This window comes from Acomys minous, assembly GCF_964271855.1.
Source record: "Acomys minous genome assembly, chromosome: 6".
In the NCBI taxonomy this organism is placed as follows: Eukaryota; Metazoa; Chordata; class Mammalia; order Rodentia; family Muridae; genus Acomys; species Acomys minous.
The window spans coordinates 112631354-112652956 of NC_140487.1; the positions used below are offsets into that span (position 1 = coordinate 112631354).

The 21603-nt window shown below is 51.2% G+C and overlaps 1 protein-coding gene across 9 annotated transcripts in view; it reads right to left on the reverse strand.

The window, feature by feature from the left end:
- Positions 1 to 484: 484 nt before the first annotated feature.
- ZBTB40 (zinc finger and BTB domain containing 40) overlaps positions 485 to 21603 on the reverse strand; it is a 69206-nt gene continuing 48087 nt past the window's right edge. For 4 of the 9 annotated variants that reach the window (XM_084788261.1, XM_084788262.1, XM_084788259.1 and 1 more), the window contains 10 exons: positions 19541 to 19709; positions 18769 to 19230; positions 17457 to 17663; positions 13787 to 13951; positions 10610 to 10827; positions 9619 to 9781; positions 8930 to 9016; positions 5575 to 5801; positions 3904 to 4094; positions 485 to 3175 (listed from right to left, as the gene is read on the reverse strand). In XM_084788261.1, the coding sequence (XP_084644387.1) occupies positions 3145 to 3175; positions 3904 to 4094; positions 5575 to 5801; positions 8930 to 9016; positions 9619 to 9781; positions 10610 to 10827; positions 13787 to 13951; positions 17457 to 17663; positions 18769 to 19230; positions 19541 to 19709 (1920 nt within the window). In that variant the 3' untranslated portion in view covers positions 485 to 3144. Of the gene's footprint in view, positions 4095 to 5574; positions 5802 to 8929; positions 9017 to 9618; positions 9782 to 10609; positions 10828 to 13786; positions 13952 to 17456; positions 17664 to 18768; positions 19231 to 19540; positions 19710 to 21603 lie in introns of all 9 variants that reach the window. The other 5 variants (XM_084788260.1, XM_084788255.1, XM_084788263.1 and 2 more) reach the window with 3 other exon arrangements.

Sequence of the window (21603 nt, forward strand, 5' to 3'; positions counted from 1 at the left end):
TCTGTATCTGCTGCACACTTGGTGTTTTAAGGGCCACTGACATCCAGTATGCAAATGAGAAGTGGTGGGTGTTGTATGGGGTCAGGGACAGAGAGACAAAGAGAGAGGGAAGAAGAGATTCTCTGTTTATCTCAGAACACAGGAGGCTGGCCTGTGTGTAAGCCCTCTGCAGGGTACTCAGTAAAGCCGGACTTGAACTTGTTTGCTGGGCCTGGAGTAGCCATCATCCCCCTTGTTACTGCTGGAAGTCCAGCGAGGAGTGGAGCAGGTGCCCCCAGGGCCCCAGGTAGGATACTGCAGGACAACTCAGGTCGACAGTGCTCTGGAATGGGGTCCACACTGCTCCTCTGGAAAGTTGATCAGCCCCCCGGGCCACAAAGGTGGCCTAAAGGTGTACAACAGTCCTACGACACCAAACCCTTTCCCCGGGACCATAAAGAAAAAGGGCCCACAACACCGGTCTCCTGAAATACACACACTATGATTGCTTCCAAAGCACATACTTTATTTCTATCCAACAGTGCACATCGAGCAGCTCTAGCCTGCAATCCAGTTTACACGACATCTCATGGGGCTGGCTGTCCTGGTCACGGCTGGAGACAAACATCGCTGGCCTTGCTCAGCAAAACCACGGCCATCTTCACAACTTGCAGGCAAGGTAAATTAGCTCAAGGAATGATTTCTTCAACAACACAGTCCCCAAAGAATGCACCACTCTCCTCTTCTCTATAGGCCCAGTTAGACTGGTGTGAGTTTGAATTTCTGAGTTTTTAGTGGAAGTCCTCAGCGCCCCTAAGTTTCCATAGCAACAAAACTATTAACCTGCCTTTGACTCCCTCAGCCCTAAGTCTTTCACTCCCATTTTCTTCCAAGTATCTGCTGGGACACAGAGGACCCAGCAGAACAAGGCTGGAGCCAACCCATGTCATCTCTACCACTGGCCAACTTTCCAGTTCCAAAAGAAACACTCCCGTCCCCTAGAAGCAGCTGCCTGCTCTAAGTGAGGCTGTCAGTGTCCCCACCCATTGTCAGTACAGGTTCTCAGGCACGTGACATTTAAAAGCACACCCTCCCATCTCTAAGACTACAGAGTCCTTTTTCCTTATTTGGCATCTGTCTGACCCCCATCTCATCCCTCAGTCCTGACCATCACAGCTTAGGTCCTAGGGACTGAGGTATCTCCCACAGTAAGCATGGGCCATAGGCTTCCTTGCAATGGCCAGTAAACACACAGACCCAGAGTTCACGCCACAGGCTTGGATAGTGACTAAACTCAAAGCTTTTCCACCACAGAACTTTGGAGACAGAAGAGTCCAGCCTTTTAAAACAACTGAGAAAGGCCTTTGTCTGTTGTGCTGGCCTAGGTTCTGCTTGTGCATTTGGACAGCAAGTCCCACCTGTTCACAGACTGTTTACTCTTCAGTTACCTGCTTGCTGTCTGTGCACTGGTGACAGGCCAAGCAGCCTCCAGCCTGGCATCTGCCTTCCCATCTTTAATAGGTGAATCATGGGCCCTGGGGAGTATTAAGGCCCTACTGTGCAAATACACAAATTCCAAGGAACCTGGAGACTCCTTTAGCTGCTGCCCAAGGGCCAGGCATGCAGTATCCATGAGGATGAAGAGAGTGGAACCATACTTTCATTGCAGAAGCAATGTGGGCTCAGCAGGCCCATGCAGCATCTCTCTGGGGAAGCAGGGGAAACCTTGCACAACCTTCTTCAGAGTCACTGTAAAGTCAGGCAGCTGGTGCAGAGGCCACTGGCCACCAGTGCAGAACTTGATGACGATACGAACTCCCTATGCCCCCTGAGATCCAGTACCTCAGAGTCTCTATCAGAGTGTGTGCCAGAGCTGTGCATCCGAGGATGGGAGCAAGCCTACCTGCCCTGGTTCTCTGCAGCGAATGACATGTGGTGACTGAAGGAGGGACGTGCCTGAGCACCACCTGGTCCCAGGGAACTGGAGGCCGGGTTTCTCAGGCTGTGGAGGGTCTGACACTCAGCCTTCTAACTTATAGTCCTTCATATTTAGAGATCGACGTTCCCTCACAGGTACTCTGCAATGTTTGCCTTTTGTCAGAAAGAGCCGTTTTTGGTGACACTCATTACAGTTGCTAACTCCCCTGTGGCTTGTGAGGTGCTGTTCCTACCAGAAGCCTGGAAGCCTGGCCATTCCAATATCTGCTGGTAGGTTATTTGATGCAGATGGACTGAGGAGCTGTCACAGCACTCAATGACCACGAGCTCCCCTGGTCGGCTGGCACAGGTCTGAAAGCCAGCAGGCCAGGGCCGCAGTGCAGAAGCCGAGCTTCCAGGGAGGTGAAGCCTTGATGTTTGAGCACCATCTTCTGGTCAGTGTTTGGTTTCTGAGGCTGACTTGCTTTGAAAAACATTTACTTTAGAATGGGAAGATCCCCTAGCTGATAAATTCAAGCAATCTGCATATACAATGAGGAGGGTGGGGTTGGCTGGTAGAGGCTGGCCAGACCTGGAATCCAGCTTTGAAACTTACCAGGCTGGCCTGTGCCAAACTGAGCCCAAAGCGCAGCCCTTGAACACTGCTATCAGGTTAAGTTGCTAGCTCCTGTCCTCCAGTAAGGGGGCTGTAGGGATGGTGGCAACGCACCTCCACCATGACCAGACTTGACCCTCAGCTTCGCACATGCACATGTGAGCTGTGCTTGGAGGAAGGTGTGGGCTGTCTCTGATAGCAGATGGCTTAAAGCTAAGTGACCAGTCAGGGCATTCCCCTTTGTAGGGAGTCAGCCACACCAGGCAGCAGGGGCCCTGCCTGTTGGCAAATACTGTGATAGCCCACTTCTATCTTGGGCTTCTAGGAAAGGAAGATAAATGTGAGCCCTTCTCTCTAAGCAGCAGGGACCAACATCCATCTAATTGCGCTTCCAACCAGATTCCACAAGCCATCAATTACCAGACTGTATTTCAGGAACTAAAGATAAAAGGCTATGTGACACTCAGACTTGATAGAAGCATGGGTCTGTGGTAAGCATGCGGCCAGGGGGAGCCCAGGGAACAGGCTGCGCACCAGGCATGTGGGCCAGCGACAGGAGAAGCAGAGGCCACCTTGGATGCTTCTAATCCGTCACGTGCAGGTACAGGCTCCCCAGAAGCTGGTTCATCAGGCTATGGAGGAAGCCAGCAAGGGGTCTCCAGGCTGAGGAGACATTTCAGCCTTGATTAGTAGAAGGCGTGGAAGGCCAGAGGACCACAGAGAAGCTCTGATAAGGAACGCAGTGATGACCACCCAGGAAGGCAGACAGCTGGCTGGCCTCACAGGAAGCCACCCCCAGAGGCAGTGCTCCAAGGCTTTGTTTTGGGGAAGGCAGAGCAGGAGGGATCAGGAATGGCAATGAGGGCTTCCTGCACTGTCAACATTGCCGCCTCTTTTACAGCCTCCAAGGGGCACGTGACTGAGGAGAGGACGGGGAAGAACAGGGTGCCAAGCTGGCGTCCCTGGAGGCTGTGTAGGTGCTTCATAGGCAGAGGCACTAGTGGTGTCTGCAGACCCTCTGTTGGCTCAGACTCAAGTAGCTCCCTGCTCCTGAGGGCAGCCCGCACGCTGTATCTCCTCGGCTACCTTGGCCACCAGCTAGCTTCCATCCAGACTCTGATTTCAGAAGCCAGACATCCCTGGGGATGGGTGGAATCCAGGCCTGAGCTGTGTCCTGGAGGACTGAGGCTGTCTGCCATGAAGGGTGGCAGTGCTGGTGTCAGTGTGGCTGGCTCAGACACTGGATCCTTGGAAAACAACAAAGCCTCTGTTTTTCGAGTGAGAGCACCAGGGTAAAGCTGGGCCAAGCAGCTAGGGGTAGAGGCAGGCGGGCCATGAGCGTTCTCTCTGGTACAGTACAGGCCGACTCTACTGGAGGAGCAGTCACTTACTTGGCCTCACCACAGATCAGGGTGACAGTACCATCCAGCAAATCCTCCACAGTCACTGCCACAAGCTCAGAGCTGTTCTGAGAGGTCTGTGACTCTGGTAAGGTCACAAACACTTGTGAGCCAGCAAGCTGCGTCTCCTCCAAAGTGATCACCTGCTCAGCCGGGGCCGCTGCCTCTGGAGCTTGGATCACCTGAAAGGAAAGACAGGAAGGCTGCTCTGGGCAGTGTCCACAGTGAGCTCCCCAGAATTTACATGGCTCCAATCGCACGCTGTAATGATGATATTTATGTTTTCACCTGAGGAGAGCAATTACTTACACCTAATGGGAAGAGGGAAGCTTCATAGACCAGCGATGCAAAAGAGAGGCAGGCAGACAATTTAAATAACTCTGTGCACTAAATTGCTATAATTTCGCTCAGTACGCCACCTCGGGGAGCATGGACTCTGTGATTACACCCCAGTGAACACTGGCGCAGCGGCTTACATTGGCTTCTGCTGTCTCCAGGATGGCATTGCAGAGTAAGAAACAGGAGTGAGCTACGAAGAGTTGGGCCCCTCGGAGGCTCAACCGTGGCTCCCACTCACTTCACTCATTTGGCTCAGTGGCTGAGGGGTCAGATATAGGCTACTGTCCCCTCTACAAGCCACAGCTGCCCCTGCAAGCCTACACACTCTATTAACAATGGCCTTCTCAGCTTTCTGTGGTTCAGGCTGTATCTCCGAGATGATACTTCTGACAGCTCAATGCTTTGACATTTTCAAGGCAGCATGTCCTATGTGGAAAGCATAGCCATCTGGCTCCTGAGGACTGGCCAGGGGAGGAGAGTGGGCACTGAGGAGGGAAGTGGGCTCAGCTCTGAGACAGGGTTGTGGGGATAACAGTGGCGACCAGTACTGCAGTAAACTAAACTGTAAGTAAACTGCTTTTCTTTCTCTGAGGACCACAGTCCTCTCCAACCCGCAAGATACCTTGTCAAGAAGCCTCGTTTCTAGACAAGAGCAGAGCAGAGTAGCTTTGGGTGGGATGACAAGTGGGAGTGCCTATCTGACTTCCCTCACTCCCCAGAGACCACAAAAGCAGACTGGCTTACACCTGAGCAGTGTGACAGCTAGACAGAACCCTCCACTGTCCACCCAACCTCCCAGGAGGAATTGACAGCAGCCAGAAGCTGCTTCTTTTCCTTTCTGCTACCTCTGGAGAAGATCAGAGTGGAAGGCAGCAGGGAAACTGGTGGGCTCAAGCTTGGCCTTCTTGCACCAAGAGGCAGGCTTTCAGCAGGTAAGTGAAGGCACAGGCATGGGCAGATGTGGACTGTATCCAGCCACAGGGTCTACCCAGGGGCCTTGCCCAACAGAGCACAGCCATCTTTCTTCAGGGCTTCCTGACAACCCTGCACATCCCATAATGCTTCTCAGAAGGTGTGAAATATGTGGGCTGGAAAGACAAACTGGTGTTCACTTTGGCAAATTCCTGTTCCAGGTTCTCTCTATCTTGAGACCACCAACAGCCTAGAGTTTCCTGTAGTCCAGAGATGCTGAGGTCAGGAGAGCATAATGCAAGAACCCGTGCAAGTCCCACAGAATGGGACTAGATGTCAGCATCGAGTGGCCTAGAGAAGGCCCGAGAGCCTTGTGCTCACATCCTGTGTATCCAATGGCCCAAGACTCACCTGTACCACGCGAGAAGCGGCTGCCTGGGTCTCAGTGCCTGTGGCCTTTGGGTGCTCAGACTCCAAGTGGCCATCAAGCTGGGCCTGGGAGGTAAAGAGCTCACCACAGAGCTCACAGGGGAAGGTGTTCTCTGACTGCTTGAAGTGCTCTGTGGTGACGTGGTGCTGCAGCGCTCCAGGGAAGCGGAAAGTGGCCGCGCAGTACAAGCACCGGAATGGCTGCGACCCTGCAGGAGGAGGCAAAAGACATCATTTGGCTGCAGAGGAAGGATAACCCAGAGCAGGGAGATAGAGGAAGGCACAGTAAGGATGGGAGAGTAGAGGCAGAGTGAGGGCTCATGGCCCCTGAAGCTCATACACCCTTTCTATGAAACTGCAGGTACAAAGCAGGCGTAGGGACCCTCAGGTCACAGTGCCATGTGCAGTAGATGTTGGCCAAATCACCCATGCTGATGCCACTATTCACTAAATAGTGGACAGCCTGCCATTGAGACTGCATTTTCCTTGATCCAGGTAGCACTTTTTCCACGCTGGGAACTGAACCTGCTAGGCAAGCATGTGCTGGCCAAGTAGCCAGCCAACCAGTGAGCTATAGTCTCAGCCTCAAGAAGCACACCTTAAGACTTCTGAATGGGATCAATGGCACCTGACTGCTGCAGGCTAGACTGTGATTGGGAGCCATTATCAATGATCGTGCATGCACAAACCCGAAGGCTTGTAGAATATCAAGGCTTGCAGGACAGTCTACAGCTTAGGAGGACATCTCTAGACAGGATGGGGTACACTTTCACTTTCCAGGGATTCAGTAGTCTAAGTGGGAGAAGGGAAATGAAGTGTTGGCTACATTCCAAGACAAGAAACCAAAAGCGGCCCAGTTTTATAAGGTGTTCAGGAGACCAAAGTGATGACTTCCTGTCCTTTGATGAAGCCCTACAGCTTGTGCTGTGCAGAGTAACACTGGAAAAGGACCAAAGGCTACTCTGTGAAGCTCAAGTCTTCCCTTAATTTATTTTGTTTTCCTTTTTATGTATGTATTTGAGTGATATGATAAAAATCAGTATCAATTATGACTAAATACTTAGAATATCCTACAAATTCTAATGATGAGAAAGCACAGCTTCATTGGCAGCATTTTTCCTTTATAATGGTTCTTTAAAAATGGTTTAATTCTGAGTGGCCCAGGCGGGAGTGGGAGCCTGGGATGAGATGACCCCATGCGGACACGTAGCCCAGGTGGGGAGCAAGCCTCACCAGTCCCAGGCCAGACCACATCTGAGATGACCCCTGCCCAGTGCCATACTGCACAAGTGGGACAGCACTTTTGAGATCACTCCTGGGGTGATCCCAGATGCCACTAAGAGGAACAAGTAAGTGGTAGAGAAATGGAAGAGAAAAAGAAACAGAAGAATGTGGACATAATAAAGAAAGGCAAAGCTAGAGACTTGAGAGTAGTGAGAAACAGCCTGATGTAGCTGGTGATGCCAACTGGGGCCATAATGGTGTCCTGGCTATGCTGCTACTAAGGGCCACATCTGGGTCTATGGCCCTGTAGCAGCACGAGGCTACTGCCACCGAAGGCCAGGCCAACATCCCTGGTCTGGACAGCTACCCAGAGCCATGTTGATGTCTGAGGGCTTCACCACTTGCCTAGGAATCCTGGAAGAGCTATCCCTGGAGGGCATGAGAGCAGATCTGATCTCACCCCTAGCCAGCTGCAGTACTCAGGAAAGTGCTGCACACCATCCAGGCCAGAGCCGGCCTTGGCTGCAGGAGTTGTAAGTGAGCTGGCCCAGAGAGTATGAGTGTGGGAGAGCTGTTTGTGCCACTCATCCCCACATGCAGTAGCATGGATGAGAGAGAGATGCCCCCCATGCCCCGGCACCCCTCGCCACCTGCAATAGACAAGAGACCTGGTCCCGGGGCCAGGAGAGCAGGCCCTGCACCTTGCCTGGGCAGCACAGTAGAGCCTAGATTGCAGGTGGTAGGTGCGGGTGAGGGGGTTGGGAGTGTGTAGTTGAGCCAGACCCAAGGGTGTGAGTGTGGAAGGGCTGGGCCTGCCACTAGTCTGCTGCATGGTGATGTGGGAAAGGGAGGGTTCCCCATCCCTCTCTCTCTTTGCCACCTATGGCAGGCAGGAGAGCTGGTCCCAAGGTCACCAGATCTAGAGAGCAGGCCCTGTACCTCACCTGGGCAGCACAAGAGAGCTGGCCCTGGATGTGGGGGTTGCAGGTAAGCTGGTCCTGAGGACACAAATGCAGGAGAGCTGGCCCTGTCTCCTGTGCAGTGGCCTGGGAGAAGAAATGTCCTCCCCCATCCTTGCCCCTTGCCATCTGCAGTGGGCAAGAGAACTGGCCTCAGGGTCATAAGAGCTGAAGAGCTGGCCCTGTCTTAGCATCACAAAGAGGGAGAGATTCCCCACTACAACCACCTATGGCAGGCAGAAGAGCTGGCTTCAGGGTCATGAGAGTGGGAGAACTGGCCTTGTTCCTCAATGGCTGCAACACTTGGGAGAACAGGGCCTGGTTGCAGAGGATGGGGGGGGGGGGCTGGGGGACGTTGCAGGTAAGCCATCCCTGAGGCCATAAGAGTGGGAGAGGTTACCCTGCCCCTTGCTGGCTGAGGCACTGGTTGGGCCAGGTGGGACAAGGCAGGAGCACTCACCCCAATGGTATGGGCTTGGGAGAGCTGGCAGGTTCAGTTACCTCTCAGGCCCAGATCCACGGCTTTGAATTGTACTACTCCAGTATCTACCCCAACTATGAACTGCTGGAGCATGTGAAGGGGCTGGTCCTACAGACACAAAACTATAGGATCTCCATGACACAGGGCAACAACAGGATATCCGAGAGGAGTCCCAGTAAGGTTCCAGTACTGATAGCATAGCAGAAGCCAGGGGCCTTGAAATACACCAATGACTCACTGCAATAAACATTTGCAAGCAAAGGAGTGTGGACAAAAGGGTAAACTGTGGAACACACTGAGACACACTAAAGCTTCCACAATGAAATTATTTTTTCTCTTGGGGGGAGGTTGCAAGAGTAGAGGATGGGCACAAGGGGAGGGGGTGATAAGTGGTTTTTGGGGTGCATGATGTGAAACTCACAAAGAACCAATAATAAGTTAAAAAAAAAAGAACAATTTATATTTGATGCAATACAGCACTGGCATGGCCATCACACAGGGCTACTTACAAGGGCAGGCGTGAGGTTTTCATGGCTACATGTGATGTGCCATTTTCCAGATGAAATGGAGGCATGTCAGTAAAGAGATTTATGCTGGGCTGTAGAGCTGTGAATGGTGGAACCAATAGTCACACCCACTGTTGAGCTCAGGGGCATGCAGAACGGCCACTGACCTGAATGCTGGCATTTGACATGCACCTGCAGCAGAGCTGGTGTGGGGAAGAGCTCCTTACACTGGTCACACTCATGGAACTTCAGATCTGTGAGTGTAAAAGGAAAGAAGTGGTAGGAAGGACAGAGGGATGGCTCTTGTACAACTGGAGGGGAACCAGGCTGGGTGGAGCAAGGGCCCGTGTTCCACACAGCATCTGCCACGTGTTAGGAACCTGTGCCTGGGGAGAGCGGTATAACATACTGGTAAAGAGCACTGATGTGGTCCACACTGTGTGGATATAAAGGGGGTTGAGAATTAAATGACAGAATACACAAGAGTGCTTGGCTGGTGCCCTGCACATAGGAAACACTCTGTAACTGACAGCTGCTGTGATTATCCCCAAATGTACCTGCAAGGGAGGTATTAATAACTTCCATTCTGAAGAGACGAAAACAGACTCAGAAAAGACATGTCACCTGCCAAGGTCATGCAGCTGCCAAGTGCTAGAGCCATGACTCCCACCTGGACCCATCCACCCTGAAACCCACACCCTGGCTTTCCTGAGGGCTTTGGAGCTTACACTGCTCTTTGCTAATGACTGCCACTTAAACTACTGTTCCTGATGGACAGGGTGGCCTCCTCTGCTGTGCTAGGGCACAGCAAAGGCAGTCACCACAGTGCCTGGGCAGAGTTGCACCCCAGCTTCACCTGCATGCTCTGCTTTCATGTGCTTCTTGTGTTCCATGGTGTTGGGAAAGGTCTTGTCACAGGAGCTGCACTGCAATGATGAGAACTTGGGCGACCGATGGTTCTGAGCAGCAAACACATCCGGGTGGTGCGTCCGATTGTGGTACCACAAACCAGACAATTGCTGCAAGGCATTTAGCAAATGTTAGGTTCTAGAAAGTTCCAGCGGTGGTAGAAAGTTCTGAGACAAGCTCTTAGGTCTAGAATAATGCCGAATGCTGGAGGCTGGAGTTAGAGGAGAGGCCACTACAGGCAGAGCTCGGTGGACCCTTCAGTAAGCTCACTCACACAAGCTTAGGAGGAGATGGAAGGATTTTCCCAGTGAGGCAGACTACAAGGGCTTACAGACTCACCCAGGGCCATAGGAGCAAGCGGCCCGGCCCACTGGAGCACGTGTTCTATATATTGGGCTGGACTTCAGTGCTGCTGAGGGCCAGGGTGTGGAGAGTAGCCTGCTGGGACAGACCTAGAAGCTGCATCCCTCTCTGTCTCCCACACTGAAAGTGCACTGGGATCATCTTTTTACAAGTCTTGGTCTCCTAGGGATCACACCCAGCCTTACCCCCATCACAGCCCTTCCCTGAGAGGCAAACAGCAACCCTGCATGCGGTTTTACTGGCCTTGTTCTTCATGCCTAGAGTCAACTGTCCATAGAATGTAAGCACCCAGAGAGAAAACAAACACTCACACACAATGAGGCTGTAACCCTCTGCCAGCTAACACTTCCCCTCAGCTCACTCTCACCAGGACTCCCCAGGGAATGTCTGCTGTAGATGTAACCCAGGACCTCAAGGATGCTTACTGTGTATTCACCAAGATACACCCTCAGCCCATACTTTCTCAGAGTCAAATTATCTGTCACATCCTGGAGACAAGCTTGGACAACATGCAGGTAACAAACGCCAGTGGGGAGTAAGGCAGAGATGGGGCATGTTCCTAGTGGCAAGGTCACCTGATAGGCCTTGTTGCAGATCCCACAGCTAAAGGGCTTCCCTCCAACGTGGGTCACCATGTGCCGCTCCAGCATGGAAGGGGCGCTGAAGATCTTCCCACATGTGGGGCAGGGGTGGTACTCCTTGGAGTGCACCTCGTGGATGTGCTTGCGGTGATCCTGCAGCGTGGAGAAGCTCATCCTGCATTTCTTACAATCATAAGGATCTTCTATGTCTGCTTTCAGGCAGGGCATCCACGGGGAGGAAGGGGCAGAAGGAGACAATAGACAGACAGCAGTCAGTGCCATGTCCCATCTCATACAGCAAGATGGAGGGCTGTTCAGATTTCCTACGGGCCATAGTCCAAGGACTCCAAGCCAGTGTGGCAACCATCTGGCTCTATGCCCTATGCCCAAGGAGGCAGGGCTTCTCCAAGCCTTTAGATTCATTATCTATGCAGCATCAAACTGCTCACCTCCACCCCTGGCTTCCTGTCTCACATGTCAAACTCTGCTCTACAGGGAATATCATGCTTGTTCCTCCTGTCTGCGGTGACATGTCTGTGTCTTCCACTTCCCTGCAGACCTACTCAACACACTCCCTAGAGTATCTGTGTCTCCTGCCAGTGGCCATAGGAGCACATTTCTTTGGTCCCCACTTGATGCTGAACACTGAAGTCTTTGCATAGACTCTTGGTGAACACTGGGTAGGTGTGCTCAGGTATCTAATGTTGTTAGCTCAATCACAGCCCAGCAGAGGAGGCTCTACTGTGAGTCTTTTGGGGTGTTTGTTTTGTTTTGTTTTGTTTGAGACAGGGTTTCTCTGTGTAGCTCTGGCTGTTCTGGACTCGCCTTGTAGACCAGGCTGGCCTCGAAATCACAGCAATCCACCTGCCTCTGCCTCCCAAGTGCTGGGATTAAAGACGTGCCCAGCTCTCCTGTGAGTCTTATTTTAAGATTAGAAAAATCAAGGTTTAGAGAGCAGCCAATACTTTGTCCAAGGATCTAATTGAAAAGTGATCTCACCTATACACCCATGGACATGCCAACTCCTCAGGTGCTGATGGACACCTTGCCATCTAGATGATAGAAAACATCAGCCTTTCTCATAAGGCAACTGAAAGCAAAATATTTTAATAATGAAGTCTTCTGCCCATAAGAAGGGTCCAAAGCATAACACCTGTGTGCATAGTGACTGTTTAAGTCTCATAAATCCTGCCCGGAAGCAGCCTTCAGACTCATTGGCTAGTTTCTCCATGGAAATTCTAGGTTCACACTGTCTTTTAAGACACTTTGACACAGTTTCTATGAGCAATGCTGTGGTCAGGTAAAAACAGGACCTGAGTGAATGGTTCACTTTAGGATATGCCAGCATGCTCTAGGGTATGCCTGCGGGCCCTAGGGTATGCCGATGGGCTCTAGGGTATGCCAGCGGGCCCTAGGGTATGCCAGACTAAGCCTAAAGATTAAGTGTTCCCCTTTTTTGGTACCCCTACTGCTGGGAAAAGATTAAAGCAGACCATCATTTCCTGAGGTCCAGAAGATGTCAGAACTATTGCATTGGCTCTGAGCCAAACCCCACTCATCTGGGGTCCACTGTGACTAGAGTTCTAGACAGCCTTGCCAACTCCTTGAGGGACATGACCCAGGAGTGCTACCACATGCTGGGCACATAGGAGCTGTGATAGTCTTTGCTGGGTGGCTGACAAGAGATGTAGACATGTTTGGAGAGAGCACACACTGTGGGATACTGTGCCTACAGCTAGAAACTGGTACGAGAAAGAAAGTGGGAGAAGGGGATGGGAGCAAGGTACCTGGCATGCAAGAAACACACGCTCCGAGGGTGACATTTGGTACCTCACACGGCTCTGCTTATCACCAATAATACCAATCCCTGGCATCTACTGAACATTTCTGTGTCAGGTAAGCAATTTAGTGCTTTCCATGTGCTATCCCTGTAGTGGTTTGACGAGAATGGCCCCCTTAGGCTCATACACTTGGATATTTGGTCATTAGGGAGTGGCACTGTTTGAACAGGACTAGAAGGTGTGGCCTTGTTGAAGAAAGTGTATCACTGAGGGGTGGGCTTTGGTAGGCTTCAAATGCTCAAACCAAATTCAGTGTCTCTTTGTCTGGTGCCTGCAGATCCAGATGCAGAATTCTCAGCTCCTCTCCAGCACCATGTATGTCTGCTTGCACGTGGTCATGCTTCCCTCCATGATGATAATAGACTAATAAATCCCTGAAACCGTAAGCCAGGCTCAGTTTAATGCTTTCCTTTATAAGAGTTGCTGTGCTCATGGTGTCTCTTCACAATAGTAAAACACTGCCTAAGACAACACCATTTAGGTTTTCCAACAAGCCAAGGTGGTGGCATCACTATTAGTATTTATTCCAGTTTGAAAGGAGCAGAAGAGGCTTAGCAGGGCAAAGGAATTCATGTAAGATCTCAAGGAAAGTGTATGGAAAGATCAAAATTCAAGTCTAAGCTCACATGACTTGCAGAGCACGAGCCCTCAGTCTACCTGCTGTGTTGTGCTGGTTACCCTACGCTAATTCCAGTGTATTGCTACAGCAAGGGAGGAGGAGGGAAATGCCAGGGGCTAGCCACCCAATAGTGTTTCACTGTGTGTGTGTGTGTGTGTGTGTGTGTGTGTGTGTGTGTGTCCATCGACATCGTGAGAAAGGCAGGCAGCTGGGGCAGCCCTAAATAACTCTGTGAAACACCATGACATTGAATGGGAAACGCCGGGCAGGAGTTTGGAGGGAACATGGCAGCAGTGCCTAGCACAATGAGTATTAACTCAGGGAGGGGCGGGCTTGCTTCTTTAGAAAAAGCAGGGATGAAAACAGGATGAGGGTGGAGAGGGCGAGGGTGGGAAATGGAAGCTGGATGGGCTGATGGAATTGTCCCAGTGTCCTGTGACCTCACAGCAAAGACACTTTCCTTCAGCATAGTTTGCTTTTGCCAGGCAAACACTGCGAGGTAAGCTAAAGAGACGAGGAGACAGGTGGGACAGAGAAGCAGGAAGCACAGTGACATGCTAAGAAGAGACTCTACTTAAGGGACTGGGGGACTGAGGGTTTTACAGAAGTGGGAGGAGAGGGCCCAGGACGGGGCCCAGCTCTGGTGCAGTGATAGCTGTTATGAGTGTTGTAGGCCTCCTCAGTGCCAAGTGTGGCAACTACAGTACGTACTGTGAAAGGTGTGCAGGTGGATGGAGAGGCCGTTGGCTTGCCGAAAGCCCTTTCCACAGTCCCTGCAGACATATGGCTTGTCCCCCGTGTGGGTCCTCACATGCCGGGACAGCTCAATAGACTGGGCGAACACAGCGTCACAGTACTGGCACGCGTACATCTTGCCTGCAAATGCATGGGAGTGTGTGAGAACAAGCACTGAACACAACAGCACTCTGCAAACAGCCAGCTCTAAAGCACACACCAGAAGTGTCACTGGCAGGTGACACTACCTCAGGCAATGCGGGGTAAGTCTGCAGCACCTCATCAAACACATGTACCCCCCAAACACAGCCCATCACACAGTGGGAGAGCACAACTGGATGGGAACAGAGCACCTGTCTCCAACAGAACCTGTCTGTTAATCAGGCTTCCACACAGAGGAAGAGCCCACTCCACCTCCAGCAACAGAAAGGCCCTTCTGTCCAGAAATGAGAATTAGACCTTGCAAAACACAGTGTGTTCTCCTTGCTGGGGCTGTGGGAGACCCTGTCTCATAGCAGAACAAAACAAATAACAGCCAAATCCCTAGCATGGGCCCCTACTACTGCAAGGGTGAGCTGGTTTCCGTGACCCACTGCAGTCGGTGCGCAACTCTTGATTCCTTCACTTCCCTATGGGCCCGAGAGCATAACCAGACTTAGAAAACAGGTGATGAGCCAGCCTGGAGAACTGACACCTGCCCCCAGGTCCCAGCTCCTCCCAAGCCAGGAAGCAGTCATTGGGCAGGAGGGGTCCAGTACGGCAGGCCCAGTGCTAGGCCCCACTTTAGCTAGAGCAAGTAGCCTCATTTCCATTTTTACTGACTGGGCTTTATTTTTTTATTTTTTATTTTCAAGACAGGGTTTCTCTGTGTAGCCTTGGCTGTCCTGGACTCGCTTTATAGACCAGGCTGGCCTTGAACTCAGCAATCCACCTGTCTCTGCCTCCCCAGTGCTGGGATTAAAGGCGTGCACCACCACACCCAGCTCTGGCTGGGCTATAAAGTAAGATTTTATATATGCAGGAGTACATACACACGTACACACACACACACACACACACACACACACACACACACACAACAGTGTGAATGCCAGCCTGTCATCTCTCTGTTCCGATTCTGTGGTGGCGGTGGCTTGTCATAGCAAGAACCTGTTACTGTCACCTTATTAGGCACTGCTGTGGCTAAATCTAGCATCTGGTGATGACAGACTGCGCTATGCTATCAAGGTGGCCTAGAGGAGTCCCAGATACAGGGAGGACAGAATCCAAGGAGGAGGGCTGCAATTGGTGCAGAGGCTGCAGTGATAAGGCCCAGAGTCAAGGCAGTATCTAGAAGCTGCACATGCCACAAACTGAATCAGGGTACCAAACTCCGATCAATTCATCCCAGATGAAGCCTTGATTTTAGCTTTTAGGATCCTTTTAAACTTTAAGTGAGCTGGCGTGGTGGCACATACCTTTAGTCCCAGCACTCAAGAGGCAGAGGCAGGCAGATCTCTGAGTCTGAGGCCAGCCTGGTCTCCATAGCGAGTTCCATGACAGCCAGGACTACACAGAGAAACCCTGTCTTAGAAAAACCAAAACCAAAACAAACCACTACCATCAACAACAAAAGCTTCTAACTCCCTAGTGGTAACAAGAGATGTTCTTTTTTTCTTTTTTTTTTTCTGAGACAGAGTTTCTCTGTGTAGCCTTGGCTGTCCTGGACTTACTTTGTAGACCAGGCTGACCTCAAACTCATAGTGGTCTGCCTGCCTCTGCCTCCCGAGTGCTGGGATTAAAGGCGTGCGCCACCATGCCCGGCCTCATATATTCTTTTAAGCTATCATTTTTTGCTAATTCAGGAGAACAGAAGAGAAAACCAAAGTCTTTTCCTTGGCTTCTCAGGAAACCCCGCCTCACATCACCTCTCGATCCTGCTTGCAGCCCTCGGGGGGTCCATCTGAAGCTCGTTTGCACTGAGGAGGGCTGTGGCTCTTCTTCCAGATGACCCTCTGGCTGGATGGCTCTTATCTCTGAGGTCATCCCTGATGGTGTGAACAGCACCCCCAGCCTGTCCATGCCCCACTGCTTCCCAGCCTTAGTGCCACTACAGCAATACCTTCCCTCTCCATCCATCACACATTTGCTGTCTATCTTGCCCACTGGAATGTAAGTGTCGCACAGACAGGGCAAGCGTGTTCACAATCACTTATGTCTGGAACAGCGCTCGAGAGTCCATTCACCAGCAAGTGTTTCCTTCTTTCTTCCCTTTGGTAAGTTTTAGGTTTCTCTGTGTAGCTCTGACCATCCTAGAACTCACTCAGTAGACCAGGCTGGCCTCAAACCCAGCTATCCACCTGCCTCTGCATTCTGAATGCTAGGATCAGAGATGTACACTCTAGGCACCACCACCTGGCAAACGTTTCTTGAGGGCTTTCTATTGCCTGAAAGGCTGGCAGCTCCATCTTCACAGAGCCTCTAATGGGTACTACCCACAGGTGAACGAGCTGAGGTGCAGATGCCCATCACATAATAAGCAGTGAATGAAAGTTAAGGAAACAGGCTGAGGGCAGTTTCCAATAAGGAGGCCAAAAACCATCCCAAGAAGGTATGCCTAGAGCAGGGTAGAGGGGCAGAGACCTTTGTAGGGAGGAGCCCCAGAGAACAAGTGCAGGAATCCTGGAGGATGTGTCTGCTGGGCCTGAGGCCTGATGAAAAGCCACCGCAGTGTTGAGGCTGAGTGCCCTGCCAAGGTTTTGCTTTAAAAGTAAAGGGGAGGGGTCCTGCTCAAACTAAGGCACCAGCCAAGGACAATACAGGCGGTAAACTTTAAACCCCTACCCAGATCTAGCCAATGGTCAGAACAGTCTCCACAGTTGAGTGGAGAGTGGGATATGACTTTCTCACGTACTCTGGTGCCTCACATTTGACCTTGTCCCCTGGAGGGGGAGACCTGGTGGCACTCAGAGGAAGGACAGCAGGTTACCGAGAAGAGACTTGATACCCTATGAGCATATACAGGGAGAGGTAATCCCCCTTAGGAACAGTCATAGGGGAGGGGAATAAGGGGAAAATGGGAGGGAGGGAAGAAGGGGAGGATACAAGGGATAGGATAACCATTGAGATGTAACAAGAATCAATTAATAAAAAAAACATTTAAAAAAAAAGTAAAGGGGAATGCTGAGACAAAGAGACTGCAAGGCCACTGAAACCACCCAGACAAGGTGACGGGGGCATGGCTACTCACACCTAGGAACTCCAAGCCCATCTCCTGACCAGTCACCAGGCTGGTTCCCACCTTGCTCCCCTTCATCACTCTGGGATGCACTGATAGTGATCCACCTGCCCCTCCTCAGCCCTCAGGCCAGCAGCTACAGGGGCACAAGGCTTCTAGGCTGGTCACCTGGCACTCGGCACAGCCACAGAAGTGCTCCATCAGCTCTTTCTCCTGCTTCAACTCTACTGCAGGTGCAAACAGTCATGGCTGCACAAAAACTCTGAGCACAAAGTCCTAATGCTGCTCTAGCCAATTCTCCAGAAGGCCTCGTGGAAAGCTTTCTACATCCTGTGCAAACATGGTCACGTTTGCCTCTACTTCCCTAAGGCCAAATGGGTTTCAGCTCCCCCAGTGTCACTCTGCAGGACAAGGAAGGGTGCACCTCACCTTCTGAGTGCTTCTTCTTGGTGTGGTAAGCCAGGGCTGAGGCCTGCGTGAAGGTCATGAGGCAGTGCTTGCACATGAATGGGCGGTCCCCGGTGTGAAGGCGCAGGTGGTTCTTCAGGGTAGAGTTGGCTGCAAACTTTGCTCCACATTCGTCACAGGAGAAAGGTTTCTCGTCAAAGTGCTCCGTCAGCTTGTGGTACTGCATGCCTAGCCGGCGCAGAGGAGACACCAACAGTCATGTTAGGAACCGGCAGGAGGATGTCCAAACAACCTGCACTCTCGCCAAAGCAGGCCAGGCCACCCTAGCCTCAGCGTCCCCGCCATGCCTCTCACATGCTCATAGTTCATGCCCGGCCTCCCCGTCATCCGAACCTCACTCCTGGTTGAATTCGGCATGGAGATTTTCAGCCTATCTTCCCCATTCACTTTTTTTTTTTTAATTTTAAAAAATGTTTATTTTATGTGCATTGGTGTTTTGACTGTATGAATGTCTGTGTGAGGGTTTCAGATCTTGGAGTTACCAACAGTTGTGAGCTGCCATGTGGGTGCTGGGAATTGAACTCAGGTCTTCTGGAAGAGTAGTCAGTGCTCTTAAGCACTGGGTCATCTCTCCAGTCCCCACCCTTCTCTCTCTCTCTCTCTCTCTCTCTCTCTCTCTCTCTCTCTCTCTCTCTCTCTCTGAGACAGGGTTTCTCTGTGTAGTCTTGGCTGTCCTAGACTCACTTTGTAGATCAGGCTGACCTTGAACTCACAGCGACCCACCTGCCTCTGCCTCCCCAGTGCTGGGATTAACGGCGTGCGCCATCACTCCCGGCTCCAGTCCCCACCCTTCTCTTAAATAGGACTCTCCACCCACAAATGGGGAAACAAACTCACTTTTATATTTCATTAGGTTTACCTGACATCTGGGGCGAGGTGAAATGGTTCCGATGTATACCTTACGGCTTCCATATCAGTAAGTTTCTTATCACTAAGTAAATTGGAATGTGGGCACCCATAAGCCAGATGTTAAACATCTGGGTACAATTATCACAATTGATGGTGTGTGGGTGTCATGCTAGGCATTTAGTTCTATCCTCAGACTTTTTAACAGTACAGAAAAGTGGGATGAGGGGCCTCTCTAACAGTTGGGAGAACAAAGTTCTGGGGGCTGACACCAGCACCTATGCTCTTCTCTGAACACCACAGCCCCTCCTTATGAGCCTAGCCTAGAGCCGAAGCCATCCGCACTCACAGCACATACTGGGGGCCTGTCTGGAACCCAAGCTACTCCATCTGCAGCCACCGTCCTCACGTCTGCCTTCTGACATACCTGAGGCATGGGCAAACTCTCTTCCACAGAGGTCACATGTCACTGGCAGGCGCTTCTTCTTCTTCTTGGGGGCATCAGGCTCTCCACCCGCGCTGCGGGTCTCCAGCTGATGCTTCTCCAGCCCCTTTGCGGAGTCCTTGGTCTCACTGCTGTCCTTACTCGGCACCTGCTTGCTCTTGGCCACCCGGCAGCGCTTCATGTGCACCTTCAGACGGCAGTAGAAATGGAAGCTCTTGTCACAGGCTTTGCAAACGAAGTTCTTCTTGGCAGAGTCCGGAGAGGCAGAAGTATCCTTCTCCTGTGGCTCTGGCACGGACCCAGGCTCACCCTGATCCTTTTGTTCCATGGGCTGGCAGTCTTCTCTGGCTGCCTTGGCTGCTTTCTCCTCTTTGTCCTTGGCTCCAGGGTGAAACCTGTCAGTCACCTTCCACCTTTCCTCTCCGTTTTCCGTGGTAAGGAAACCTGCACAGAAGAAGACTCATGGCTGCAGGGCTCGGCTTCTATCATGCTTTGCAACTTTTCTAACACACTCTAGAGGAGACTGGAGATTAACTGGCTCCTCAGGAAACTCAGAAGTAATATAGCTGTCATCTTTACTTCCCACTAAACACAAATAGCACCATGTCACACCTGCGCTCCTGGATGTTAGGTATAGAGAGCACATAAAAGGAGTAAATATCTTGAAGCACAGCATCCTCTCACATCAACTACTGCTTCTTCTCAATATAGGAAGTGCCCTGGGGCCCAGCAGGGCCCCAACCCCTATCCTTACCAACCAGTGCCAACTCCTGCATGAGGGGTTGCAGGCCAGGGAAAGACTTGTGGACACTGCACAGGAGGTGACAGACCCCAGTGGCGGAGACAGATTTCTCTATGGCCCTGCTCAGCACTGCTCTCAGGGAGGCTTCAGAGCTCACTGTCTTGGAGGACATGGCCAGCATCTAAATGAAAACCAGAGGCAGAGCAGTGTTAACACCAGACTTTCTCTACGATCTTCAACATCAGGCTGGAAAAACTGAATTCTATAAGACACAGCTCCATCTCTAGGCAGTTTATACTTCTCCTCGAGACATGTGGAGAGCCCTGTGTTTCAGACAATAAGAAAATTAGCAAAATGCGAGCCAGGGAAGCACATACCAAGATGTGCAGAGAGAATAAGCAGGGCACTTGTGTTTCCTGTAGAAACTGTCTCAGCACAAGGCACTTCCCAGGAGCCTTCTAGATCTGAGCACAGGAAGCCTGAGGAGAGGGTGCGAGGGGAAGAGGTGTAGGATTCTAGAAGTGAGCAAAGGAGGGGGTGCTATAGCATTCTAGAAGTCAGCACAGGAGCGGGGTGCTATAGCATTCTAGAAGTCAGCACAGGAGGGGGTGCTATAGCATTCTAGAAGTCAGCACAGGAGGGGGATGCTATAGGATTCTAGAAGTCAGCACAGGAGGGGGATGCTATAGCATTCTAGAAGTCAGCACAGGAGGGGGATGCTATAGGATTCTAGAAGTCAGCACAGGAGCGGGGTGCTATAGCATTCTAGAAGTCAGCACAGGAGGGGGTGCTATAGCATCCTAGAAGTGAGCACAGGAAGTGGGGTGGCTATAGCATTTGGCTGCTGCTGCTTCTGTAGAGATCAAGATAATTTTTCCTAATATATAATTGTCTCCATGTCTAGAAGTAATTCTGCATGAAGAGTGGCTTCATATTTTTAGACACTTAGATGTACCTTTTTAAACATCATTTTCTTTCATAAAGAAACAGCGTTTTAAAGCAGGTTCAAATAGGGGCTTTAAAGAGGCCAGGAAAATGATTTCAAAGCTGTCCTCTTTCAGAATGTTACAGCTATGGGCAGAGAGTCAGCACACTGAGAAAATACAGCGAGACCATCCACAGATGGCCACATGCAACTTTCATTTCAGAAGATATTTTATATCTACTCTTTTCAAGTCTATCTAAATAAACCTGATGTCCTAGGAAGCAGGCAGGAGACTAATTAGTGGGGCTAAAATGATCAACGGCAGAGGCCCGGGCTCTGAAGTGCGTGGCACTCTGGAGAGAAGCGGGCAGATGAGCCTTGCCTCTGGAGCTCTGCAGCAGCATGTGCTACCTTCTTCCCGTTGAGAGGCAGAGAGAGGGGGCTGTCGCTAGTGGGGATGGTTAGAAACCTGCTCTTCTGTCTATACGGATCAAAAGGACACTCCAGGTACATCTGTAGCTTAATCTTATGTTCCTTTATTATCCTTGTGTGTTTGAGAATGACCAGGTTTGGACATTTCTGAGCTTTCCTCAGCCCCTATCTAGGTTTTCTGGGATGCTGGTCACAGTGTGAGATGCCTCACAGAAAATGAGCTGGCACAATTTACTGCCCCATATGGGCAAAGCTTTGTTCTGTTTATCTTGGCTCTTTCAAGGAGCCAAGAGAAAACATGCAATAAGACCAACTTCCTGCATCTGCGACCAGTGCTTCTGAGAGCGCGTCAGAGCACAGCCACCACTTCCCCAGCTGCTCTAAGCTTAGACAGTTGGAAGATGTTTAGGCTAGGGTTGTGACACTGGCTTCAAATCCTGGCTTCACCGCTTACTCACTAGTGTCCTAGACTGGAAACACAATTGTGCAAGCCTGAACTCTTCTGTAAAGGGGGATGACATCATCTGCCACTTATGGCTTGAAAGCTCTAGACCGAAAACACAATTGTGAAATCTTGAGCTCTTCTGCAAAGGGGTATGACATCACCTGCCACTTAGGGCTGGAAAACTGAAAAGTAAAGGTGTTCTGAAGAGCCAGTGGAGCGCTAGGCATGCTGCAGAGAGGTAAGACGGCTCCAGGCATCGACCCGGCAAGGTTC